This window comes from Mus musculus, chromosome 7 (assembly GCF_000001635.26).
Source record: "Mus musculus strain C57BL/6J chromosome 7, GRCm38.p6 C57BL/6J".
Classification (NCBI taxonomy): Eukaryota; Metazoa; Chordata; class Mammalia; order Rodentia; family Muridae; genus Mus; species Mus musculus.
Genome location: NC_000073.6, coordinates 84323547 through 84348312, shown reverse-complemented (window position 1 = coordinate 84348312; position 24766 = coordinate 84323547). Strand labels below are relative to the sequence as shown.

General features: G+C 45.5%; 1 protein-coding gene and 1 long non-coding RNA gene across 17 annotated transcripts in view; one reads left to right on the top strand and one right to left on the bottom strand.

Annotated features, from left to right (window-relative positions):
- Arnt2 (aryl hydrocarbon receptor nuclear translocator 2) overlaps positions 1 to 24766 on the top strand; it is a 165468-nt gene that overhangs the window by 63429 nt on the left and 77273 nt on the right. For 7 of the 9 annotated variants that reach the window (XM_006507244.4, NM_007488.3, XM_011241655.3 and 4 more), the window contains 2 exons: positions 758 to 971; positions 4358 to 4571. In XM_006507244.4, the coding sequence (XP_006507307.1) occupies positions 758 to 971; positions 4358 to 4571 (428 nt within the window). The remainder of the gene's footprint in view (positions 1 to 757; positions 972 to 4357; positions 4572 to 24766) is intronic. The other 2 variants (XM_006507239.4, XM_006507243.1) reach the window with 1 other exon arrangement.
- Gm30873 lies at positions 442 to 11478 on the bottom strand. Of its 8 annotated transcripts, XR_003946825.1 has the most exons (5): positions 10722 to 11478; positions 10077 to 10520; positions 3665 to 3805; positions 2940 to 2985; positions 442 to 1523 (listed from the first exon to the last, which is right to left on the bottom strand). It is a non-coding gene; the product is annotated as a predicted gene, 30873 (long non-coding RNA). The 8 variants fall into 8 exon arrangements; XR_003946824.1 differs by having other exon boundaries at positions 2940 to 3805; XR_003946822.1 differs by having other exon boundaries at positions 442 to 2985.

Sequence of the window (24766 nt, the reverse complement as noted above, 5' to 3'; positions counted from 1 at the left end):
AAGCCCATTGTCAGCTGAGGGTATTGCTAAAGACAAAGCATTTGATACAGCCCCAGCCAAGCATCTCAGCCTAGCTTGGATGGCCTTTAGCCAGATTAGAACACTCATATCAGTTTGTCTCTAGCTAAGCATTCAACACATCCCTACTTTATAGTGGAGTGCTAAGGATTCATAAGATATATTGAGTGCTGTATTGAAGGTAAAAGTCACATGGCTGTGTGGGTATTCCTCATCTTTGGGTGCTTTATGTATTTTGAGGTACAGTGTTCACTTGAATGGATTATCACCATCCAAGAATTGAAGGAGTATAAGTTGGAGGCTATCTTATAGTGAGTGTTTCGTGTCATGAGGGAAATAAACCACATGGATAAGAAGTCTGGAGCTACATTTGTAAATGTGTATCCACACATTCATGTTTAAGATCATGCTTGTACACAGAAAGCCTGCTAAAAAGTTTTAATCTTCCATGCTCCCTGGTCAAAAGTCCATAGGTATGTGTGTAATTCCGGAAGAGCCTATACATATTTAGAGAAGGAGGCACAGAGAGAGGTCCATGCTTCCCACACAAAGACCCGAGTTACAGATGTGTCAGGGATTCAGTCCACAACTACTCAAAACACTGAGCCATTATGAGTTAGGTCCAGGACTTTGGCTATCTGATGTTAACAGTGTATTCTTTTATCCCAATGTCTGCTGACCGACCCCTGGTCTGATCCTTCTCTTTTTCCCTCCCCCTGACCTCTTGCTTTCTGGGAAGAGAGAACCACAGTGAGATTGAGCGGCGCAGGCGGAACAAGATGACTCAATATATTACGGAACTCTCCGACATGGTTCCCACCTGCAGTGCACTGGCTAGGAAGCCAGACAAGCTGACCATCCTGCGCATGGCGGTCTCGCACATGAAGTCCATGAGGGGCACCGGCAACAAATCGACTGACGGCGCCTACAAGCCTTCCTTCCTCACTGAGCAGGTACCCCAGCGTTGGTGTTGTGGTGTTGTGGCCAGTGGAAATTGGAGGGATCCTTAAGGTCACAAGCCTGAGATAAATTATATAGGAACATGCAGTTGGGGAAGAGGTGAAGGCAAGAAATTTGGCTTCCATTCTTCAAAAGGAGGTACTCTTCAAGAGTGGCAGATCTGTCTATTGTTCCCTCTTCTAGCTTCCATAAACCTCAGTGAGGAGTAGTTTAAAACACAATGTGAAGAGCATGCTGATGCAGGAAGATGGCAGTGACACCATAATCCTTATGTAAGGGTAGTGAGATAGCCATGCCTTTGGAGTCACAAGAGCAGTGACAGTGTTGTCTGCAGGGTCATCACAACCAGCACTGGCAGGCACTCATGGTCCTGGTCCAAGTCACATCTTTCTGTGCTGTTCATTTACTTTCGCTGACAAGCCACTGCTGTTCATCACTGTTGGACAGGTGAAGAAATCAAAGCTTAGAGAATTTCCCAGGGTCAGTTGCTTAGAGAAGGAACTGGAGACTGGTCTACTAAAGCCACGGTTTCACACCCATGCTAACTGTGGAGAAGAAAAGCATGAGATAGCAACACAACATCAGTAAGTGGGTTTACGTGAGCCTGAGGCTTGTCTTCTGAATCCTTGTCTTTCACTTGGTGATCTCAGTGAACATCGGCTGGTACTTAAAGCTTTAGATGACTTGTCTAGTTAAACATAGGGCTTTGACTTTCTGGTTTCTATAGCTTTCCTAAGATTAATGGGCTGATGGATCTGGTGGGAAGAGGTGAAATTACATGGTTGTCAGAGGTGTTAATTTGAAAGTACCGAGTATCTCATGTGTGGAATCTTGAGTAATGGAGTGTTTAACAAGGCAGAATGTGAGGCCAGAATGAAATTGAGAGGAAGGGACTGGGTTGTACCAGGGGCTGTGCTCAGGACAGGGGCTGTAAGGGAATCACAGACTGAACACAGAAGAGCTCAGCATAGGGACTTCTAAAAGAGGCACAGTGTATGCAGGGGAGAGTGGAGGAGGCACGAGGGCTCATTAGCTGTGCGGTGCAGAGCATCTGTCCATGTTCAACAGCAGGTGTAGAAGAACAAGGAACATAAGCCAGCGCCATAGCCCTCTGTCCTGCACAGGTGCCTCGGCAGGTGCCTTACCTACTCTGATCCCCCTTGAAATCCTCCCAGGGGTCACTTCGTTCTTCATGCTGAGGGTTTCAGGAAGAAGGTAGTGGCCATGTTTGGTCTTAAATAGGGAGCATGGTGGCCAAGGTATGGCTTTCTACCCTCATTCCATCTCTGTAAAACTGAAAAGGATGCTCGCCCCCAGCCCAGTCAATGTGTGAGGAAGGCATCCCTGAATAGACTGCTTATCATGGGGACGTTTCTATAATGAAGATTGATGGTGAGGTCTGACCTGCTGGGAATTTAAGTACTACCAACATGCCTCAAATGTTTTCCCTGAATTTATTTAATCCTCACAAAAGGACTCTAAGCGACTACAGGAAGATTGCAGCGAGAAGGCAGCAACACATTTATGTGCCCCATCCATGCTTCTTCTCTCTTGATCACATGTACATTTACAGAACCCTACCATGTGACAAACCCTTACTTAGCCCTGCACACCAGAAGCTCACTTAACACCCCCCAAATTTCACTGAAAGCAAGCTTTGGAATATCAGAAGCCAACACCATTAAATATCATGCCAGAGTTGTACAGCTAAGAGGAAGGGCATGGGTGGGGTCTTTTTTACTCCCAAACCCAAACTGATTCACTGGAGAAATGAGAAAAGGCCAATTATAAACAATGTGCTCTCAGACGATGAACCTCAGGAGAGAGTGTGGGAAGAGATGAGTGAAGGCGATTTTGTCCTGTTAGACCTTTGCAAACAGGGTAAAAACACATGCAAGACAAAGCCACACGGCCTCCTCCAGTGACAGAGAAATCTCTCCTGCCCCACACATCTTACTTACCCCATTATTTACAAGGGTCTTCCTGTTGAGAAGGTTTTTCCTGAAACTGAGAATAAAAATGCTGACAACATTCTTAGAGCCACACACACACATCTGAGAGACACAGGAATCAGAAGTGCGCATGGGAAATCCACAGAGCAAACTTTTTTGTTGAAAAAATGCTTGTGCCGTCTGCATTCACCCTGGTTTCCCAGGCTGAATGTGTTTGAATTGCTCCCCAGTCAGTGCCTGCATACAACCACAAAGCTCCTAGGCTGTGTTCCCAGAAGACCAAGGTCTTCTAGGGGCTGGGGCACCAGGACATGTTAAGTGATGTGACCAGAGGCTCTGGATTCTATCCTTTGCTTTCTCGCAGGTGCCCCTGACTGTTGTGCCATAACCATTCCATGTGAGATTGCATTTGAACATTTGAGTCTCAGATGGGGAGAATGGTTGCTTACTGCTGACCCCAGAGGATGACTTTGTTCTTTGGGGCCTGGACAATGTGTGGTGAGGAGGTTGGAGTGGTGGGCAGACTCTGGCGTTTGTGGAAGAGTTAGCTTCACACCTCCTGCAGGCCAGGAGTCCAGCTATTTTATTTAGCTTGATGAGAAAGGATGTAGCTAGTTAACCCCTGCGCTGCTTTTAGGCATGGATATCTCATTGTATAAAAGTTGCCTCGTTCATGACCCCCTGAGGTGACAGCAGTACTTCTTGCTGCTCATCTATCAATCCAAAACACTTACGTGTCTTTAATGACCATCATATCACTGGTAAGCCTGGTAAGAAGAGGCCAGTACAGCAGCCTCTTCTCAGTATTAAGTGATGTGGCTAGTTCGTTGTTCTCTGCTGCTTCGTGTGCTGTCTTTGTCTGATGATATGATGTCCTAGAACCCCAACAGACATGTAGAAGTCAGGGGATAGCCTTATACACAGTGCCAGCATTGAGCTGGCACATGCTAGAACAAGAGGAACAAGAATGCAATGTCCCCACATGAGGGAAGACTCCTTCTTTCTTGTGGTTTCTTTCTCTCTTGTCTCTTTCCACCCTCCTTCCTTCTTACTATCTACTACCTTTCTTGCCATGCACAGGGTGCTGGGTCCTTCTGCAGTGTCATGACTGCAGTTTCAGTACACGAGGGAAGTACCTCAGGAAAATGGCAAGTCAGCAACTCCTGAATATCATGACCTGCTCTCTCGTCTCTCTAGGCTGGAAATGGCCCACTCACTCTCTCCGAGAAAAGACAGTGTTTTTTTAGGGATGGTGCAAGTTTTGTTCATTTTTCTAAAATATAAGTTAAGCCTGTGAAACGCTGTTCATCAGCACAACTCCTTGCACAGTGAACAGCTACACGCAGAGAGGTGAGGGGGCTGATTAAGAGAAGATAATCGATCTAGGTCTGTTAGGACCCTTGCTGACCACGGCCTTTCCTCCCCAGGAACTGAAGCATCTCATCCTGGAAGCCGCTGATGGATTTCTGTTTGTGGTGGCAGCTGAGACAGGGAGAGTCATCTACGTGTCTGATTCGGTCACTCCTGTCCTGAACCAGCCACAGTCAGAGTGGTTTGGGAGCACGCTTTATGAGCAGGTGCACCCTGATGACGTGGAGAAACTGAGGGAACAGCTGTGCACTTCGGAAAACTCCATGACAGGTCAGTGTAGCTTTCTTTGTGTGGCCATTTGAGCTGAAAATTGTACTTTTGGTGGTGGTGGTGGTGGTGGTGGTGGTGGTGGTGGTGGTGATGGTGGTGGTTGTTCATAAATTTAATACCAGCACTGCTGAGGCAGAGGCAGGCCAGCCTGGTCAACAGAGTGATTTCTAGGGCAGGCAGGACAACACGGAGAAACCCTGTTTCAAAAGAAAATGATCTTCCAGTAAACACATTTGGAAGCTAGAAGTCATAAAATATCCTAAAGGTGAGGTGATGTATTTTATTTAGTTGTGTATGCCTTCATTCACAGTATCTTCAATTTTTTGTATGTCACTTTTAGTCTGAATTTTACCTGTAATTAGAGCATGTGGCCAGCAGGAGGTGCTCTTTCCACATTAGCGAGACCCAGATGTTCTCTACGTATCACTGCTATCCATCACTTACAAACCAGGCCTTACCCACCTGAAATGCAGTTCCATATTGAAACATCTAAGTAAGTCACTTCTGCCATAATAACAGACACTTTCTTCAAAATCACTTTTCTGTTCAAAAACATGCAATAAATCTGCAGAATTCAGTGGGAAAGTGGGTTGGAAGTGAAACACTCCATAGCAGGTAAAAGTTAAAGTAGGAACTTATTGAAAATGACAGCATGGCTTTAGATGACAAATGGAAATTCATAAGTATTATTAAGCATGGTGCTTGGCCTGGAAAATGACAGGTTTGGTTGAAGAAATGGGTCTCAGAAGGTGTTATCACCTATGTGCTCTCATGAAATTTTACCAGGACAGTCATGAAAAATCAGCCGGAGAGTTTTAACAACAAATGTAGATAATCATGATGAGTTGACATTCCTTTTGATAGTTTTGTAGTTGTCTGGGGTGTGAGAGTGATATGGCTCTCTAGTTTCAGCCAGATGCGGTGTTCTGTGCTCATCTACTATTTCCCATGGATAAGAAAACACAAAACTCACATTTCTCTCTAATTGTTCCCTAACATATCAGTCAATTTGGAACAAATGTATATTTTCATAACAGAAGTTATAGATGTGTTCTATTAAAGTATTTGCATTCTTTTATATAACTCACATTTGTGATATATTCCTCCCTGACTCTGCTGTGTGTTGCTGGAGTTCTCATGCTTATATCTAGCACAGTGCTAAATTCTGGTGGTTTGCATGTAGCAGCTACTCAGCAGAGGCCTAATCAGTAAGTGAGTCACTGTTCACTATAGTCACCTCAGGCCTCTGTGACACATCTCGTAGTCTGAATAAATCCAACTGCAGGAATTGACTTTCTTTCATAGTTTGGAGGCTGGACATTCAATCTCTTAGTCCAATTTGTCTGAAACAAACTACTATGAACCGTGCATGTTTAAATATAGGGATGAAAAGATGGCTCAGTGGCAAAGAGCACTTACTTGCTTCTCTTCCAGGGGACCTGAGTTCAGTTCCCCTGAACTCAGTAGATCTGGGAACTGAACTCAGGTCCCAGAATTCACATTGGGCAGCTCACAACTGCTGTAGCTCCAACTCCAGGGGATCAAATGCCCTTTTCTGGCCTTTGCAGGCAACTGCACTCACATTCACATAACCAGATGTACAGATAAAACGTGTATGTGCCCTCACATTAAATTAATTTACGTGTGTGTGTTGTGTGTATTGTGTGTATTTTTCTCACAGTTTTAGAGATTAGGAAGTCTAGAATCAAGCTGAAAGTTAATATGTCTAGTGAGTGCCCACTTTCTGGCTCCTAGATGCCTCTATCTGTGTCCTCACAGAGTAGAAAGGACCATCACAGTCACAAGGACTCCGTGCTCATGACCTAATACTCCTACCACCCTGGGGATTGGGATGTCAACCTGCCTAGTTGCATCAAGCACTAAGTTCATTTTATCCAAGATCATGGTGTCAGCAGGGTTACTTCTCCAGAGACCTCCTATTAGTTTCCAGATGCTTCCCCTTGAATCCTGCATGATCTTTTCCTGTGTATGCATTCCTAGTCCTTTGAAGGATACCAACCATATAACCTAGTTTACCTTCATTACTTCTTTAAAGGCCATACTCCAAAAGCAGTCACAGTCTAACATTCTAGGAGTTAAGTCTTCAACCTATGAATTATTGAGGGAGGGTTGCAATTCTACCCATAACACTTAGAATCAAATCCAAGTTAGTGGTGTCCAAACTGGCAGACATTGAGCTGTTTCTGCAGGAGCTGTTTTCTTCGGTGCTGGTAATCTATGGATAGAGATTTAGCATGGGGATAGGACTTGTGTATCAACCATCTATCCCATCATGCCCGTAAAAGAACAATGCAAGCTCAGTCTCAGGAAGACACTGTTGCTCCCTTGCTGAGCTGACATTGTAAGGGACAGATTGTGCATTTCAACCCTTGGGAACTGTGAGAAAGAAAGGAGTAAGCCAGGAAGTGTTGGTTTAAAAGCTGAAGTCACCTCCTCTGGAAAGAGCTGGTTTTCCCCAGAATTCTCTGTATTTGGCCACAGGATGTGGCTTCTTCAAACCCATCAGGAGACCCAGATGGCAGGGGAAGTGGTGGCCAAAGGCAGTGCACGTTCAAGCCAAGGTGCTACTGACTCACTCATTAGAGGCTACTGGATATTTCTCTGTGAAGTCTTTATGTATCTGACTGAATAGAAATGGCTTTGGAGAGATTGTGAGCAGTAGTCACAATAACCAGAGAAGCACAGTATGGTTGTTCTCCCAGTGAGCTGTGAACAGTCAGATCTCTGAGCTCTCTTGCTAGCCTGGCTCCTCTTGAAAAGAAGATGGGGTTGGAGATGTGGGTCCTGATCCTTAGGGTGTGAGAGAGCCCAGAGTTCTGTTTTAGAGTCACATAGTGAAATGGACTCTCCTGGGATACACACAAGACTGTTGAGCTGGGGGTCATGGCTTGAAACGGCTCCTTGCAACCGGGCTGCGTGTTGAGGGCAGTGAGGCTCACTGAACAATGCAATGCTCAGTGGTGCCCTGGACAGAGTGGAGGTTGATTATTGAGCATCCAAAGTGTACATTTAATATAAAATTTTTCTTTAAAAAGTTTTAAGGATTACTTAGTGCCTTTGATTATGGGGCAAGGGTCTTAAACTCTTCTGTCTCTGAAACTCTGTGACTTGAGGTAAAAAATAAGTAAATATGGGCCACTTGGGGATGTAGTGATGACAGGTACAGGGTCAGGAAACTAGGAAAGGCCTGCTAGGATAGAGGTGTCTTAAGAACAGCCAAACCCTCCCTTAAAGGAGACTCCCTCCTCTAAATCTCTCTCCTAGGAGGTGGACGTTCCCATTCATTGGACCTGCAGCACCATCTGTACTGCACATAGTCTGAGGAGTCTTTGTGTGCACAATGAGAGACGGAACAAACAAGGGAGCCAGGGCAGATGTACAGACTGCTCTGTTGACCCAGGGACCTAGGAAGTGATGTTTGCACAGAGGTGTGGTATCTAGAAGAGATAGTAGGGTTCTTTGTTGAGTTAAATCTTTCCATAGCTAGTCAGGTGTGACCAAGGGTGGTGAGAAGAGTCTTGGAAGTACCACGGAAGTGTGGATCATTGCAGTGGTTTGGTCCTTCTGTGAATGAGGGCTGGACTCTAATGTTATTGAGAGTCAGTGGTGGCACCTTCCTGAGGCTGGCAGCAGCAATGTAGAAAATAGTCATAGCCACGGAAAGGCTGCTGAGAGACTACGTTTTGCTCTGGTATTTTCTTGGAGATCTTGGAAAGTTCCTTTCTTCTTTTATCTTTGTTCACCTCCCAGCACAAGAGAGATTCCCAAGGCTCCTTCCATCTCTGAATTTATTCTCTCATCTAAGGTCTCCAAATAGGATCTAATCCAGTCCTTGGAAAATGGGAGGGGAAGAGGGGCTAAAGCCTGGGCAGTAACATGATAGGCCAGCACTGTGCTGAAATGCTGTCACTGCCCTTTCAGAAGGCAGCAATGGAGGATGTCTTCAATGACCTATATCCAGCCACTAGTTACACTAGTCTCTGAGTGCAGCGTTCACCAGCTGGCAGTACATGCTGAATGTCGATGTGTTTTTCAATAGACCTACTCATAAAACCAGGCACTGTGCTAACTGCGTGATGAAAACATGAATGGCGGTTTGCAGGGACCTAACCCTGGCCTTTTCTTAGGAGCAGTTGTCCACAGTAGCCTTATGAAGCACACCTGTATCAAATGATGTGAACTGATCCTGATTCTTTTTCTTTCCATCTCAGCTTGCCTTTGTTTCTTGTGGGGCTCTCAAGCAATACCACACGTTTACATGTAGTTCTGGGCTTGGGGCCTCTGGCTCAGCAACTATCTTGCAGAATGGCTTTCTGCCAGAATCTCTGTGAGTGTTCCAGGCTTGCCTTTCTTAGCTCTGTTTAAATTCCTTTGCTCTGTCCTGCCCTGACCCATCCTAAGGGCTAAGGAAAACTCAGAGCCAGGCTTCAAGGCCAGTCTCTCCATCCAAGGCACTTGTACCCACACTGTACTCAGAGCCATCACTACTGAAACTAGAAGCTGGATAGAGGTTTATGGACACACCACCTACTTTTCCACAGGGCCATTGCTGCCTTCTGGATTAGTAGAGACAGCACTTCAACACAGCACTGGCCTGTCTCATTACTGCTCCAGGTTTTAGTCCCTCTCCCTCTACCATTTCAAGATGACTCTTCAGAGGAAGGAGGGATGCCAGGCAGCAGTGTATAAGGTGGTCCTGATGGGGAGAAGGTGTGGTCGAGACAGAAAAGCACCTTGTAGTTAAGAGGGCTGCAGAAATAACCATTTTAGATCTCTGAGTGATATGAACAGTCACCCTCAGTGAGGAAGGGCTGGGGAGGGTGGAGAAAGGCCCAGGGCTTTCCAGGTGGCAACAGGTCCTCTAGTTGTAACCAGATATACCCAAGCACCAGGTTCAGAAAGCAAGCAGGGGGCAGCAAAGACACCACCCAGGAGACAAGGAGGGAGCCTATCCTCTCAGTGTTGTCTGGTGGTTGAACTCTGGAAAACCTTGGTCCTGGTGAGCTTAAACTGAAGGCCCTTTGCCAATGACCCCAGCACCTCCCTGGGAGGAATGGCTTCTGTTCTCCAACCCGAAAGAGGATGTGGGAAAGGTTAGTCTGTGGGCATTTCCAGAGGAAGTTCATTTGGTCCATGTCCCCTGCATTGCCTTCTGTGGTTAGGGATCTGCAGGGTTCTCCTGAATTCAGGTAATTGGGTCAGCATTTTGGGTCGGAATAGGGAATAACTTTGAAATAGACTGCCTGATGGTAGAAGTGGGTGCAAGCAAAGAGTAAACTAACTAACTAACTTACTTACTTACCTTCCTTCATTCATCCCTTCCTTCCTCATTCCCTTCTTCCCTCCCTCCTTCCCTTCCTTCCTTCCTTCCTTCCTCCCTCCCTCCCTCCCTCCCTCCCTCCCTCCCTCCCTTCCTTCCTTCCTTCCTCCCTCCCTTCCTTCCTTCCTTTTTCAATGACCACTTATTCGCTAATTCATGAATACCTGTTTTAGATGTCTGTAGACAGGTCACATGGGATGCAGCTCACCCTGCAACCATCCTCTCCAGCTCCTCACCTCCCAGCTTCTACTTTTGAGTAAACCTCCATTTCCCAACTGCTGCAGCCTGGATTCTTTGTCATAATTTGGGGAGAACCCAAGCTAGGTTGGTCCCCAAGGCTTCATCTGGAAATCCCCTCTGTATGAGTCACTTACCCCAATCAGCTGTGATTAGGCATTCCTATCTCCTTTTGAGTTTTGCTGAAGTCCAGGGATGCTTTGAATCTTGGATCACAGTATTTGGCCAGGCTCCTGTCCGGGCACAGATAGCTGCTCGGAGAGCCGGCCACCAGGGAGCCATTTTCAGCCAGCTGTGCTCACAGCCTCTCATCAAGCATTTTCCATGAGAGCTTCAAGATGCCATGTACACTCGAGAGTCTCCCAGTCTGTCTGGGAGAGAAGATACTTGTGGGATTTTAGATGCTTGTGACTTTCATTTTCTCATTCAACTCTAACAGTGAAATATTAATATCTATAATTAACCCACTTACATTTCTATGGCACTTTTTATGCACTCTAGAGAATAACCACCCACACTGCATACCATGTTCAGTCACAGAGTACTGAATATACTCACCCAGATATACTCACCCAGAGTTTGGGGGAGAGGACCTGGACTAGGTGATAACTCTTAGGCATAAGGGAGAGATGAGAACCTTATATTTTCTGGCCTCCTCTGCTTCATTGTAGTCCTGAGCATAAAGATTGCCTCCAATACCCCTGCATAACCAGCAATCAGTCCAGTACAGCAGCTCATTCCAGGCAGGTCAGAGTAGCATTGAAGGCTCAAGTATACATGAGAGGTGGATGGTGTCAGAGTTGTGGGACCGAGGCAGACAGTCCAGGTGTCTCGCTGCCTTTCCGTAGTCTCCAGCAGTGATTCTCAATATGGTTCTCCATTAGCTATGTGAGCATCATTTCTGAACCTTCTGGAAATGAGAGTCTCAGCTTACCCTGCATCTACTAAATCAGAACTACAACCCAGCAGTCTGTCTGTTAACCCACGTGCTAGATGCACCCTGAACTTTGAGACTTGCCAATTCAGTGACACAATTTTGTCACTTTTTGTCAAATTCCTCGAATTGAGTCCACCTTTACTCTTGACCACGTCAGGCTCTTTGACTTCAGTTAAAGTTCTGCCTCAGAAGAGTATGGGGATAGAAAACTATGTGACGTTTCTAATTACTTTTGGAACTCTATTCACATTTGTCTGTATTGGGCAGGTCAATCTTGGTGAGATTTGGCAAGAGTGTTTTATGGACCATCAGCACCTGAATCTTCTAGGAACTTTTTCAAACATAGACTCATTGAAGGCCTGCTGCCAGGTGCTCCAAAGGCCAGGCAGAGACAGGGCATAACACAGGACTAGTAGTCCAGGAAAATAGCTGGCAGTTGTCACATTCAGTCTCAGCCCACCCAAGGCAGCTGGGCCCCCTTAGTAACACTTCATAAGAGAGAGCAAAGATAGTGTGGAACTGAGCCGTGCACTTGGGTCCTATAGGGGAAGAATGTAAGGCAGATAATTGGTCCCATAGGAATTCTGTGAACTATGCAGTCCACGCTGTGGTATCAGTTCAGGAAAAAGATGGTGTATTTCCAACTGTCAGTCACAAAGGTAACTTCATGAAAACCATATTTTCAGACACATAGTTTATTTTCTTTGGAATACCCCAACTTAGTCTCTGGACTGATGCCAGAATCTGAAACCCTAAACACACTCAGCAGTCCATTTCTTACCATATTAGGTAACACAGAAGAAAAAAATAATAATTCTGGATTTTATCTCAACTATTAACGCTGTTATTAGGTTTCAGTTGTTGGAAAGAGAAACGAAGTGTCTTAATGGCTAGGGAAGCATGTTTATTTGAATTAAGCCATTGAAAACTGCCCAGCTGTGTAGTAAACACCCGATCTTCAGGGAAAGAGCTTGCAGTTGGGCTTTCAGAGGTGCCCAGGAAGTACATGCAAGTGGAGAGCTGAGCACTGCAGCAGTTGCTCTGCCTTCCACAGAGACACTCCCACTGGAAACCACAGTGCCTTCCATCCCAGATGCTTCTTTGGAGCTGGTTCAGTTCTTTCTCGTCAAATATTTAGACAACCTGCCTTGTTTTGCTTCATGAATACATGGCATGCTGATGCCCCGGAACTGTTTGTATTTTTCTCTCATATTTTATTTTGAAATTGATTTCCTGAATCTGGACAGAGCTCCAGCCTGAGCTGCTGGGCTCATTATCATGGTGGTGTCACAATAGACAGTGTTTCTACACATGCTGCTGTCTCCAGCAGGCCTGCCTTCCTTCCCTGCTGCCAAAAGTCCCCTGAGGTGACCTAGTGTGACTCAAGCACGGGACCAAATGGGATGAGGAGGATGCAGGCCTGGGGACATGGGGAGGCAGTTAGGGGAGGTGGAGGATCCTGCCCTTAATCATCTGGACCTAGTAACATGTGCAGCCCATGATTTTTTTTACCTTGAGAACTCATTAACTCAGACGTTCTCACTTCTTCCTCTATAGATACTGATAACAACGTATTTCCTAAGAACTAATAGAGAACATTTCAGAGCTAATCTGTGAGAAAGCCATCATGATTGTATTTAGAAACTAATATTTCATTCATTTCAGAATAATGGAGAATGACACTGAACTGATAACATAGATGGGTGGCTTTCCAAATGTCTCCACTTGCCCTGTTTCATTTCTTTCCATGTCCCCTGAAAGTGTCAGCATAGGCTTAGCAGGGACACGGTGAGAAAAGCTGGACTTCTCATCCTCTCCTAGTTCTGTTCATTCATAGTCATCCATCAAGCACAGGCTCACCAAGTACCAATGGCCTTTATCAAGTTACTATGCTAAGTGTTAGGGATATGGTAATGAATTCAACCAAAGTAGCCAAGCTCTTGTGGGTTTTACAGTTTATGGGAACAGACATCAGAAATGAATTCTTGTTTAGCACACATAGCATGGTGCGACATAGGGTAAGGTCCTCAAGGGAAACAAAAGCCAGTAACACAGTATTTGACCTGTCTAGATGGGTTAGGGAAGGTCATGGGGTGAGAACTGCTTTGTAAGATGTGTCAAGGAAGCCAAGGGTGAGCCAGGTAAGATGGCCAAAGGAGGGGAGGCAGTACCTATTCCCAGAGCATCATGAGCCCCTACGCCTTAGAATCTCAGAGTTTCCAACCAAAGAGATCCTTTGTCTCTGTTGTAAGTGAGAAGCTCACAGTGGCCATAGCATGGAGGATGGAGTGGGAAGCCAGATTGGCTGTGTGGGGAAGATAGAGTTCATCTCAGCAGCTACAGAGGCTTCATCTCCGGAAGGTGTGGTGGATTAATTCCAGAGATGGGAGGATTCATCTCATTCAGGTGTGGGAGTTACCCAGGAAAAGGAGATGATGCAGGTTGGGCTGGCTGAGGGTGTTTTCCTCTGTTTACTATAGTGAATGATCATAGCTAAGACAGCTTAAACAACAAGAATGTCTTCTCTTCACCGCTTTAGAGGTCAGCATTCTGAAAGACTAGTGTGAACTTGATTGGTTCCTTCTGTGGGTTCTGGGTGGAAATCTGGTCTAAGCCTCTTGATCTGGGCCTCCTACATTACTTGCTGTCTCAGTGTCGAATGCCCTTCTTTTAATTATTTATTTATTTTTGTTTGTTTGTTTGGTTTTTCAAGACAGGGTTTCTCTGTGTAGCCCTGGATATCCTGGAACTCACTCTGTAGACCAGGCTGGCCTCGAACTCAGAAATTCACCTACCTCTGCCTTCCAAGTGCTGGGATTAAAGGTGTGTGCCACCACTGCCCAGCTAATGCCCCTCTTATAAGGACACCAGTTATATTGTGGTTAGTGTTGGGTCCCCTGAACTTGCCTAGCTTCTTTGCATCTCAGCTGCAATGTGACCTGCTTGCTGATAAGCATATTCAGGGCTGTTACTGTTATAACTGTGAACCATCCTGCTCTATGAGTCAACACTATCAAAATCCCAAGAATGAATCGTGCAGTCCTGGAAATGGCATGTGACTTAGCTTGCCTCAGCATCTTGGCATCACGTCCATTCAGCTGGGAATAGGATATAGATGGAGGATGCTGCCCAATCCCTCTGCTGTTCCTTAGTTGATCCCTCTTCATTTCTTCCCAGCCCGACCACCTAACTGACATGGGCTGGCATAAAGAGCAGTATGTTCTTGTCTACACTGATCAGGTTTGCTGGGGTTGGAATCCAGACCATCAGATCCAAGCAGCCAGCCTACCTCTTCAGGATTCTTGCTTATGCATTCACAGCTGCCTGAGTTCTAAACTGGGCTTCTGTCTGTCTTCATTTGCCCTTCTTTGTTCTGACTCGGCTCACCATCTGATACATGAGTCCTAGCCAGCTTCCTCCTGCCTTGGATCAGACCTGCAACTTTGCAGTGGCCGCATTGGCAGAAGCAGATTCAGACCCATGCCTACCTGTGCCTCTGGGGATAGAAGAGGGCCTTAGATCCCCTGAAACTGGAGTTATTAACTGATGTGAGCTGGGATTTGAGCTCAAGTCCTCATCCTCTGCGGGAGCAACAAGTTTTTCCAACCTCTTAGCCATCTCTTCAGTCCCCTCATCTGTATTTTTAAAAGCAACTCTGTGGTTCCAGCATGAACCAGAATCTAAGAATTCCAATATCCCGATACAATCTCTGGGAACGACAAAAAATAAAAGGGAAGAGACCACAAACAGAGTACAGTCCAATCTGCCCAGTACCTAGGAGAGAGAATTAAAAAAGATGAAAAGACTACTTTTGATTTTACTCCACCAAGAAACAGAATGTTAAAGATGTATAGCATGATGGAAAATCCACAGCATCTGCCCTTTAAACACTGCCAGAGTCTCCACTTCTTCACCAAGTATCTTTCATCTTAACCTTTATACCCAAGCAGCGAGTCCACAGACCACCCCCCCCCCCAATGACAAAAATAGCCTGGGAATAGTATTGTTTTCAGGAAGATGTAATTATTTCGAGTTGTTTGGAACATTTTGAGAGACACTGAATCATTGCTTCCTGGTGCTATGATTTAGATCTTGGTAAAAACCTCACGTGATGGTCAGACTTTGTGCAGCCTTCAGTTAAAAATAGCTTGATTGCAAAACCCCAGTGTGCTCGAGAAAATTAAAATAGTTTCCTCCAGCTTCACCAAGGAATGACACACATCTCCCCCTGAAGTGGCATGACCCAAGGCAAACGGTTGAATGGAAATCCATGCATAAGCTCTGCCTTTCCTCTTCACTGCCTTTTCAGTAAATGCTAATTGAAGAAAGCATCTGCATCCAGTTTTCCCTTTATTTTTGTAAATTCTTTGCTTACACCCGGACGAAAAGCCTTCTCTGCCAGTTGCGTGCTTAGGCATTGATCCAATGGAAAGATGCATGGATGGTTTGCAATTTTCCCCTTCGAGTGATGACATAAATTACTCCCCAGTGAGCTATTTACAATGTCGTTCTTTAACCTTGACCCAGTGCACATGTTTTGAGGACTGAGAATCACAAGAGCTCTATATAGTGAGGTTGTGGAGGCCAATCCCGCCTGTCCTTTATAGCTTTCCCACTATGACTCGTTTGTGACATGGCCTCGTGGTTTTGAATGTAGGTAGCAATAAAGCCAGTCACCTTGGGAGAGAGCCATTTCCACTTCAGTATGTTTGTATTCAGCACACTAAGTATTGTAGCCCATGAATCTGCCACTGTCTCAAACAGTGCATTGAGTTGCATTGGTTAGGAGACTTTCACACTAGCAGACTATCAGTGAGCTGATGGTAGGAGCTATAGAGATAGATTCAGTTCTGCTGGATGACCTTGATCAAGGTTGGGATTCTCCCTAAGCCTTTACTTTCTCCTCAGTGTTGATGTGAGGATGGTGCTCAGAGCATACCTGCCATATCTCAGCTTCCTTTTTCCTGTCTTTGGTACCTTTATCTTTAGTGGAGTTCCCTAGACACATAGTTGCACACAGCTATGTGAACACTCTTGGGACTAAATGTTGAGGGAGATGGGGAAAGGTCAGGGGAGGTCAGAAAAGAAACTAGGTTCAGGAGAAATATGACCTGTATGAATGGGGATCCGAAGTATAAATTGCACAAAATTTGCCCCAATTGGAACAAGAAACTCTTTGGCCACCCTATCCTAAGCAGTCACCGACCCCAGGCTTGAAAGGGGAAGCTTCAGGCCAAGTGGTGTCATGAAGAAAATGCAGGTGGGAGCCCATAACAAATGAGGGGAGGGACACTCCAGTCCTCCTGGAACAAGAGGCCTAGAGGAACCTCTGTGGAATATCTGAAAAGTCCTTCAAAGCAAAAGAGGCCCGCGCCAGAACTGGTGAGACCTAAGCTTGCCGTGGTTTGCCCGAGATGATCTGATAAAGCAAGTGTCAGGTATGCTAAGACTGAAGCCAAGGTAATGGGGCTCTCTGGTCTCCATTCTCCTTGGAGCTGGCAATGCCTTGGTTTATGACTGAGTCTAGTCCCTGAGGCTTAGTACCCACTTTTTATGAGTGAGGAGGGCTTCTTTTTTTGCAGTCCACAATCTGTCTTTTATTCCACAAATTATTAGACATGCATCTCTGATGGAGATGGAAGATACAGCTGGAAATGAACTCGACATGCTCATCATCCACAGCAGAACTCCCAGAGAGGCTGGGCCACAGACAGTCACATGGTAAGCCCAGGATGAAAAGGCTCTGTGTGCTCAAAGGAAAGAAGATGCTAGGATAAGAACAGGGACCCTCACTCCTATGTTGGGGGATGTGCAGCAGGGAAATGATTCAGAGAGTGGAGATTCATAATTTACATGGTCAGCCTGTGGGATTAGCCAGTCTCAGAAGGGAAGTTTTTGTGAGTGTGATGAGACAGGCCAGCTAGTGATGGCCCTAGAGAGCCATTTTTGCATTTGAGATTTACTCATAGCGCAAGATGCAGTCCCTAGAAGAATGTTAGCATGCTCTAATTTGCATTTTTATAGATAAAGGCTCTTCTGGCTGTGGGAAGGAAATGTTTTTTTGGAATCTAAGAATAAGAACTATTTATGTACTATTAGAAGTGCTGTGCAAGGTGACTCCACAAATATTTTTCTCTTAATCTTCAGGCAGGCTTTAAACAGGGCATTCTTTGGTGCGTGCTGCCCAGTTGATCCAGCCCCTGATTGAGGCCCATCCCCTCTCCCTGGACTACCTTTGCACATAGTTTGTGTGTGTGGCATCTGTCTCATGTGCTCTCCCTTCTCATTATCCTTGACAACTGAAGTTAGAAGAGTTGGCCTTTGGCTCTTTCTAGGTATCTCAGGAGCCCATGTCCCTTATGGCTCCCCAATACTTGAGAGCTATCATTTGGAGGAATTCGATGACCTCAGAGGAAGAGTGGCTCCACTTCCTTACACACATGCCCCATCTTTTCCTTTCTCTCCTGTACTGAGTATTCCTTCTTCCTCTATTCATGCAACCTACATTTCTAATGTTTAACAAGATTGACCTTTTTTTTAAGTTCTGGGGGCAAGTGTCTAGGGGCTTCAGTGACAGACAGGTGTATACGTTGGTCCAGGTCCCTTTCAGGGGACAGGCTCCTCATCCACTCCTCTTACTTGAGCCCTGCCCTCAGACACGACTCAGAGAACCTTTCCTCCTTACCTTATCAACTCAGCTGGCAAACCTAGGCCTCTGCTTCCCGACTCCCTTTTTTCCTTCTCCTGTTTGGAGTGTAAGGTTAGACTCCTTTACTTCCTTCCCTGGCATGCAATTCCTTCATAGAGTCACCTGTGAGCCTCTGAGGTCAGTCAGATTAGGGACCACAGTGGGGATGCTCAAATGCCCTACAAGGAGGTCTGTAGTCTGCACACATCCTCCCTTTACTCTACATCACCTATAGGTGGTTTATTAAATCCAATACAATATAAATGCAATGTGAGTATGGATCATAAATGTCCCTCAAATGTGCATGTGTTAAAGCTTACACTGCATGTTGGAAGTTCGTAGAACCTTTAAGACTGGGGGCCCAGTGGGAAGTCTTAAGAATACTGTGGATGGAAAGTCTTTATTTTCTTAACTACTAAGTGAATGGGTTCTTCAACATGCACTCCTGCTATGATGGACTGCCACAGAACCAAACACAGGGCGGAGAGAAAGAAAACCCAAACGATGAACTTAAACAATTCCATCTTCTTATAAGTTGAAGAATTCCAGCGTATTTGTTATAATGACAGAAAACAGACTGACATACTCTGTAAACAGTAACTATGCTGTGTTGTTTAGAGGTAATGGTAGGAAAATTAAGTGTGCCCATGACCAGTGCAGATGCATTTCTTTGAGTATCTTTGACCTGTGATGCATAGAATCTGCAGATGTGAAATGCATGAACATAGAGAGGTTGCCAACTATATTTGTCAAACCACACTGAAGCTCATTCCTATACCCATTCCATCCCAGGTACACTTTTTTTCCCAGAAATTCTTTAGTCTCTGTCTGATCTAATTACCTCCCACTGTTCTTCTTCATGGGTGTAGGTTTTCCTGGTATTTTGATATTTTTAATCATGTCATTAGCAAATCATGAAGGAAAGAAGTCCAGACCTGAAGTTGCCTTTTCAAATGCCTTAGCAGTCTGCCCTCCTGCCGTCCATCAGCCTGACTGTCTTCAGCCCTGGATGAACAATCATTTACCCTTGAAATGAAAACCCTCAGGCTCACATTTCTGGCATTTTTGTAGCATGATCCCCCAAGAGGAATGTATTTCTTTAACTCACACTCCAAGATATTCTAAACAGGATGAGGAATTTGTTCTCTTGTCTAAAGATTAAATAGCAGAAGAGGTGCCAGCCATGGGGGAACTGTGAGGTGATGATTTTATAATGAGTAGCAGAGCAGCAGGCTGCAGCAGGAGGCACCCCTCTAATTCCACATTATGCTTGGAATTCAAATGCAGGAAAGAGTTATGGGGCTCTGCTGAGAGTTGAGGGGCTCAGCTGCTGAGGTGGTAAAGGTGGCATGGTCTGTTCCCTTGGTGCTCCCAGCCCCTTGGTAGAGATGTCCCCAAAGTCTAGCCTGTACTTTGCTTATGGGATGATTGCTCTCTGATGCTCTTTGCAGACTGCCACTGCTCTCTTTTGCCATCTACTGCCTGCTTCTTGCTAATTAACACCTCATTAGCGCCTTTCCCAGATGGAGGGTGAGGGACAGAGGGCAGACAATACAAACCAAACTGCTTGGCAGGAAAGCTCCTTTTGAGTGTCAGTGGGACAGGGGCCATCACTGGCTGTTTGCCAGTCCTGATCAACCTCACCAGAGCTTCTTTCTTTGGTTACTCCATTGTTACAGACTGGAGTCTAAGCCAGACCTCAGCACCATATCCTGTGATCATCAAGAGAAGGATGAGCAGTGTGGTTCTCCACCAACCTGTTCCTAATATGGACCACAGTTCTACCTGTCAACCGTAATGGTGCATTGCTCGCTGAGAGGATAGGACTATGGCTACCAGTCATCCCTTCTCCCCAGCAGCCATTTCTTATAGATTGGATATGAATGCTCAAGTTACAAAGTTTTGCTTCTAAAACATACCTCATACATATATGTTAAAGGGCAAATCATGTTAACTTCCCCAGGAAGTTCAGAGATTTTACTCTGGTCTTATGCTCTGGCCTTTGCAAGGCAAACTCACTATCTATTGTCAACAATGTGAAGGTGTGAATGGGGCAATAAGAAGCACATGCCTGGGACAGGGGAAGAGGGAGGAGAAAGAGAGGTAGGGAAGGGGGTGTGTTTCTGTGTGTAGCTCTGACCATCCTGAAACTGGATCTGTTGACGAACAGGCTACTCTCAGATTTGAAGATCTGCCTGTGTCTGCCTCCTGAATGCTCGCATCAAAGGCATGAGCCATCACTGCCTTCTCAGCTGATTTTACTTGATTTTCTCATCTCTATGAGGGAATACCTGACAGAAGCAGTGCAAAGGAAGAAAGGTTTACTTTGGTTCATGGGTTAAGGAGAGATATGGTTCGTCATAAAAGAAAGGTAGGAATGAGGAGTGCTGATGTTACCAGGTCCACAGTCAGGGAGCAGAAAGAGGGAAGGCTGGTTAGCTAGCTTCTTCCTTTTTCCATTTTTGCTTAGTCTGGTTTCCTCGTTGGGTGAATGGAATACCATCCACTCTCAGGGTAGACCTTCTCTCCCAGTCAAAATTCTCTGGAAACACCCTCACAGATGTGCCTCTCCGGTGAGTTTGAATCCAGTCAGGTTGACAGTGAAGACTAAGCCCTTTCCTGCCAGTGTGTTCTACAGTGACTCCAGCCTACCTGCAGCGTCTGTGTCTCCAAGCTCCAGCCAGCAGGACCTTTTTGTCCATTCTCAGAGCCCTGTCCCAGCTTTCCCACACCTTGGAGCTCTTTATCTGCTAGCATCACCTTTTGTGCAGCTCAGAGCTCTTTCCAACAGGGATGTTCCATCCCTGGCACCCTCTGCCATCTCTGATCCCCGCCAGCACCATTCTCTCTGAGCCCAGGCTGCCTATGCACAGACTTTCCTCCTAGCTCCAGCTGAGTTATTTCAGTTAGATGGGAACAACACCTTGCTTTTACAGACTGTGCCCATGTGCTGGCACCATAGCCTAATTTCAAGGTTCCTATTGGGAGGAGGAACATCACAGATCCTTGCTCCTCACCTACCCTCTATGGGTTCATGAACTTCCGTTCTCGCTCTTCTGACAATATTGTTCTGAGGAAAGATTTTCTGTTATCCTCTGGGATATTCCTAGCCCATTGGTTAGATGAGGCTGGTTTTTGTCAGTTTGTTCCTAACTGAATTCACCACACTTCCAGCACCACTTTCTCTCCTGCTCACTACAGCATCCAGCATCGCATGTCATATGGGAGAACTCGACAGTCCATGGTAACTTCCTCCCCTTTGTCAAGAAGTCGTACTCAACTGCAGATTTTTAAACTATGTTGAGTTCAGTTCAGTTCTGAACTGGCCAGTACGATATGCCATGCAGAACCTGCCATTCCCTGGTTCTACCATCTTTCCTCTGCATTGATTACCACACAAAACCAGGCTAGAGGAAAGAAGCAGAGGCTGCTGCTTGTTGGTCCGGGTACCAGGAGGGGCCTGGGTTTGGTGCCTTGTGGTTGTTAGCTTTCGTGTGCTGCTTAGAACCACCGCTGCTGAAGGAAAGATCAGAATACAGAGTTGTCCTCAGAAGCTGGCGCCTTAAATTTTCAAAAGCTCCTTAGAAAACGGGGAACAGCCAGACAAACATACATGCACAAGCGCAGGTTGGAATTATGATTCGGTTGCTGTCCAGGTGTGACTGTAGCCTCTCCAGGAAGTGGCTTTGATTCTGGATAGAGCTATTGGAGACCTGTTGTATAGGCGGTTGGGTACCTACAACAGCTTACCTGCTGCTTATCTGGGTTCATAGTTTTCAGTCTAGGAGAGGAGGCAAGTGCTATGCAAAAAGCCCCCCAACCCAAATTTCAACCTAGACACTACTGATAGAATCTGTAGGTAGCTTCATATTGACCCCAGCCAACAGCAAGGAAAGAAACAAGTACTTCAATCCACAGCTGCACAGAACCCAATCCTGCCAAGAAATTGAATGGGTAGAGGCGGGTGCTTATGCTGGTGCAAGTTCAGTCTGTGCCTTGATTCTGACATTCTAGATCCTCACAGGGCGCCCATTAATGTAGGTTGAGAATAGAAAAGTGTTAGAGAGTTGATACGCTTGGGTATGTTGGTGAGTATACAATAGAGAAGAGCCTTCCTCCCAGAGCAAGAATTTCAGAGAGGAGGTCTCTTCTCAGGACCTCAGCTTCGAGTTAGTCTTCAAGTGTTTCCTACAAGCTGGACCTCTTAATGTGGCTGATGCAGGGTTCTTAGTGAGTGCTGTCCTGCAAGGAGGTCAGACCAACAGACTATCAGGTACAGCCAACTGCTCCATCTGGGCCACAGAAAACATTTCTGCAGAAGGCTGGAGCTTTGCAACTGTGTGTGTGACTGTTAACCACCCACTTCACCCACCCCCTTGCAGAACTGAACTCACATGAACTTGAACCCTCAGTGATCAAGTCCAGCTGTGCTCCCTTCCTCCTGGGAGCAGGTACTGCATTGATGGCATACTTAGTTTTTATGAGTTTTTATAGCATTATCCTCTATTCCCACAAATAAACTGAATCCCCAGCTGTGAGCAGAAAGGCTTGAGTGCGAGCCAGGAGGCAGCCTGAGCCCCAGCTTCTGAGCATCTGTGAGGTGGGACCTTTTTCTCACTTGGACTCTTTCTTTACTACCACCTTGTATAAGGTGACTGAGGAGATTATCTGCTGCTCACAGTACCATGTTTTGAGAATGAAAACTAACTCCCAGTGTAAGAGCTAAAATCCTGGGCTACCACAGGCAAAACAGGAAGGTGTGGTTGCATTTGTAACTGTGCCTGCTTTGAAAGAACAGCTCTTTCTTTAACTCCACCCAAAAGGACATGCAAACTTTCACCTCTCTAACCCCACTCGCCTAGGAACTGCTGAGACAGACTGGAATGATCCAAACAACTCTATTAAGTCAAAGGAAAAAATAAAAAAGCAATAAACAAATACACAGAAAGAATTGCCAAACCAAACCAAAGCCTAATTTCCCTAGTTTAGGTCTCTGATCCTGAAACAGACACAAGCTAGCCACAGTGCCCTGAAGATGGCTGACCTTCTATCCCTTCCCTGCCCATCTGCTTCTGTCTGGTGTGTGTTCTATCTCATCTTCTGTCATGGAGCATCAAGCTCTTATGTAGAGACTGGACTGTGCAGGTAGCAGACCAGCTCCCTGTTCCTGAGCTATGGAACCATCTTTATTGAGTTATTGAATGTATCTGGACTTCAGTTCCCTCATGGTGAAAATAATGCCTACTGGGATGACCAAGGAGGGAAAGTTGTCGAGAATGCCTGCTGAGGGAACAGGCAGACAGAAGGTATGACTGTACCATATTCATAATAATAAACTACAGAGATTCAATCTGTTTTCCTTTACTTCTGTGCTTCAACAGTTTTTTGTATGTCGGTAGTAAGGTATTTTCTTTTCCACTAAGGCTAACTTCTAAATGTCCTTCTTCATTCTTGTTCTAGTGTAAGTTCTGTAGCTGTGATAAAACACTCTTACCAAAATCGGCTTAGGAAAGAAAAGGGTTTATTTCATCTTAAAATTACCATCACTGAGGGAAGTCAGAAGCAGGAACTTGAGGCAAAAACCACTTCCACGCTCTCTCTCTCTCTCTCTCTCTCTCTCTCTCTCTCTCTCTCTCTCTCTCTCTCTCTCTCTTCCTCCTCCTCCTCCTCCTCTCCCTACCTCTCTGGCTCATGCTCAGCTAGCTTTCTCATATAGTCCAAGTTCACCTCCCTAGGATTGGCGATACCCATAGTGGATTTGGGCTCTTCCACATCTTTCACCAATAAAGACAATCCCTCACAGATAATATGATCTAGCCAATCCTTCAATTGAAACTCCTTCAGATGATTATGAGCTGTGTCAAAGTGACAGCTAAGCATATGTAGGTCCGTGGTTCTCCCTGGTAACATCTATTACACAATCACACAAAATTGTATATGTAGACATTTGTTGTGTAATATTGAGTCGATTTTAGACTGCGTGATTAGTTCTTTAGTTATTTTATGTTAAAAGTCACTGTCTTCTTCCCTGTTCTATTGCTGTGAAGAGATACCATGATTTAAGTAACTATAAAACAAAACATTTATTTGAAGACTTGCTTACAGTTTCAGATGGTTAGTCTAATATCATTGTGGCAGGAAGCAGGCAGCCATGGTGCTAGAGCAGTAGCTGAGAGCTTTACATCCAGATCCATAGGCATCAGGCAGAAAGAATTGGGGAGAGGGAAAGAGAGAGGCAGAGACAGAGAAGGAGACAGAGGGGGAGGGCAGAGGGAGAGAGAGAGAGAGAGGGAGAGAGAGGGAGAGGGAGAGGGAGAGAGAGAAGAGAGACTATGTATCTTATGGTTTCTGTTTCTGTGAAGAGATGTCATGACCAAGGCAACTCTTATAAAGGAAAACATTTGTGACAATGGGCTGGCTTACAGTTCAGACATTTAGCCCATTGTCATCATGGCAGCTTTACAAGCAAACATGGTGCTGGAGATATAACTGAGAATCCTGTATCTGGATCAGCAGGCAGAAGGAAGAGAAAAATGACATTGGGCCTGGCTTGAGCATTTGAAACCTCAAAAGCCACCCCTAGTGACATACTTCCTCCAACAAGTCAATACCTCCAAATAGTGCCACTCTCTATAAATTTGTGGTGGACATTTTCATGTAAACCACCATACTGGGCCTGGCATGAACTTTTTAAATCTCAAAGCCCACCTCAAGTGACACATCGCCTCCAATAAAGACATGCATATTCACTCCAAGACCACACCTAATTCTTCCAACCAGTTCATCAACTGGAGACTAAGCATGTGAGCATATGAGGGCATCCTCATTCAAACTACCAAAGCCACAGACCCTTATATTAGTCTTGGCTGTTTAACTGAAAATAGAGAAAGCTAAAGTTGAACTTGTGGACTTGCACAAGGTGGTTCGTTGGCTCTAAAACGTGAGCATCAAAAGGACATACTCTTGTGTTTCATGTTTTCACTGCTCTTCTG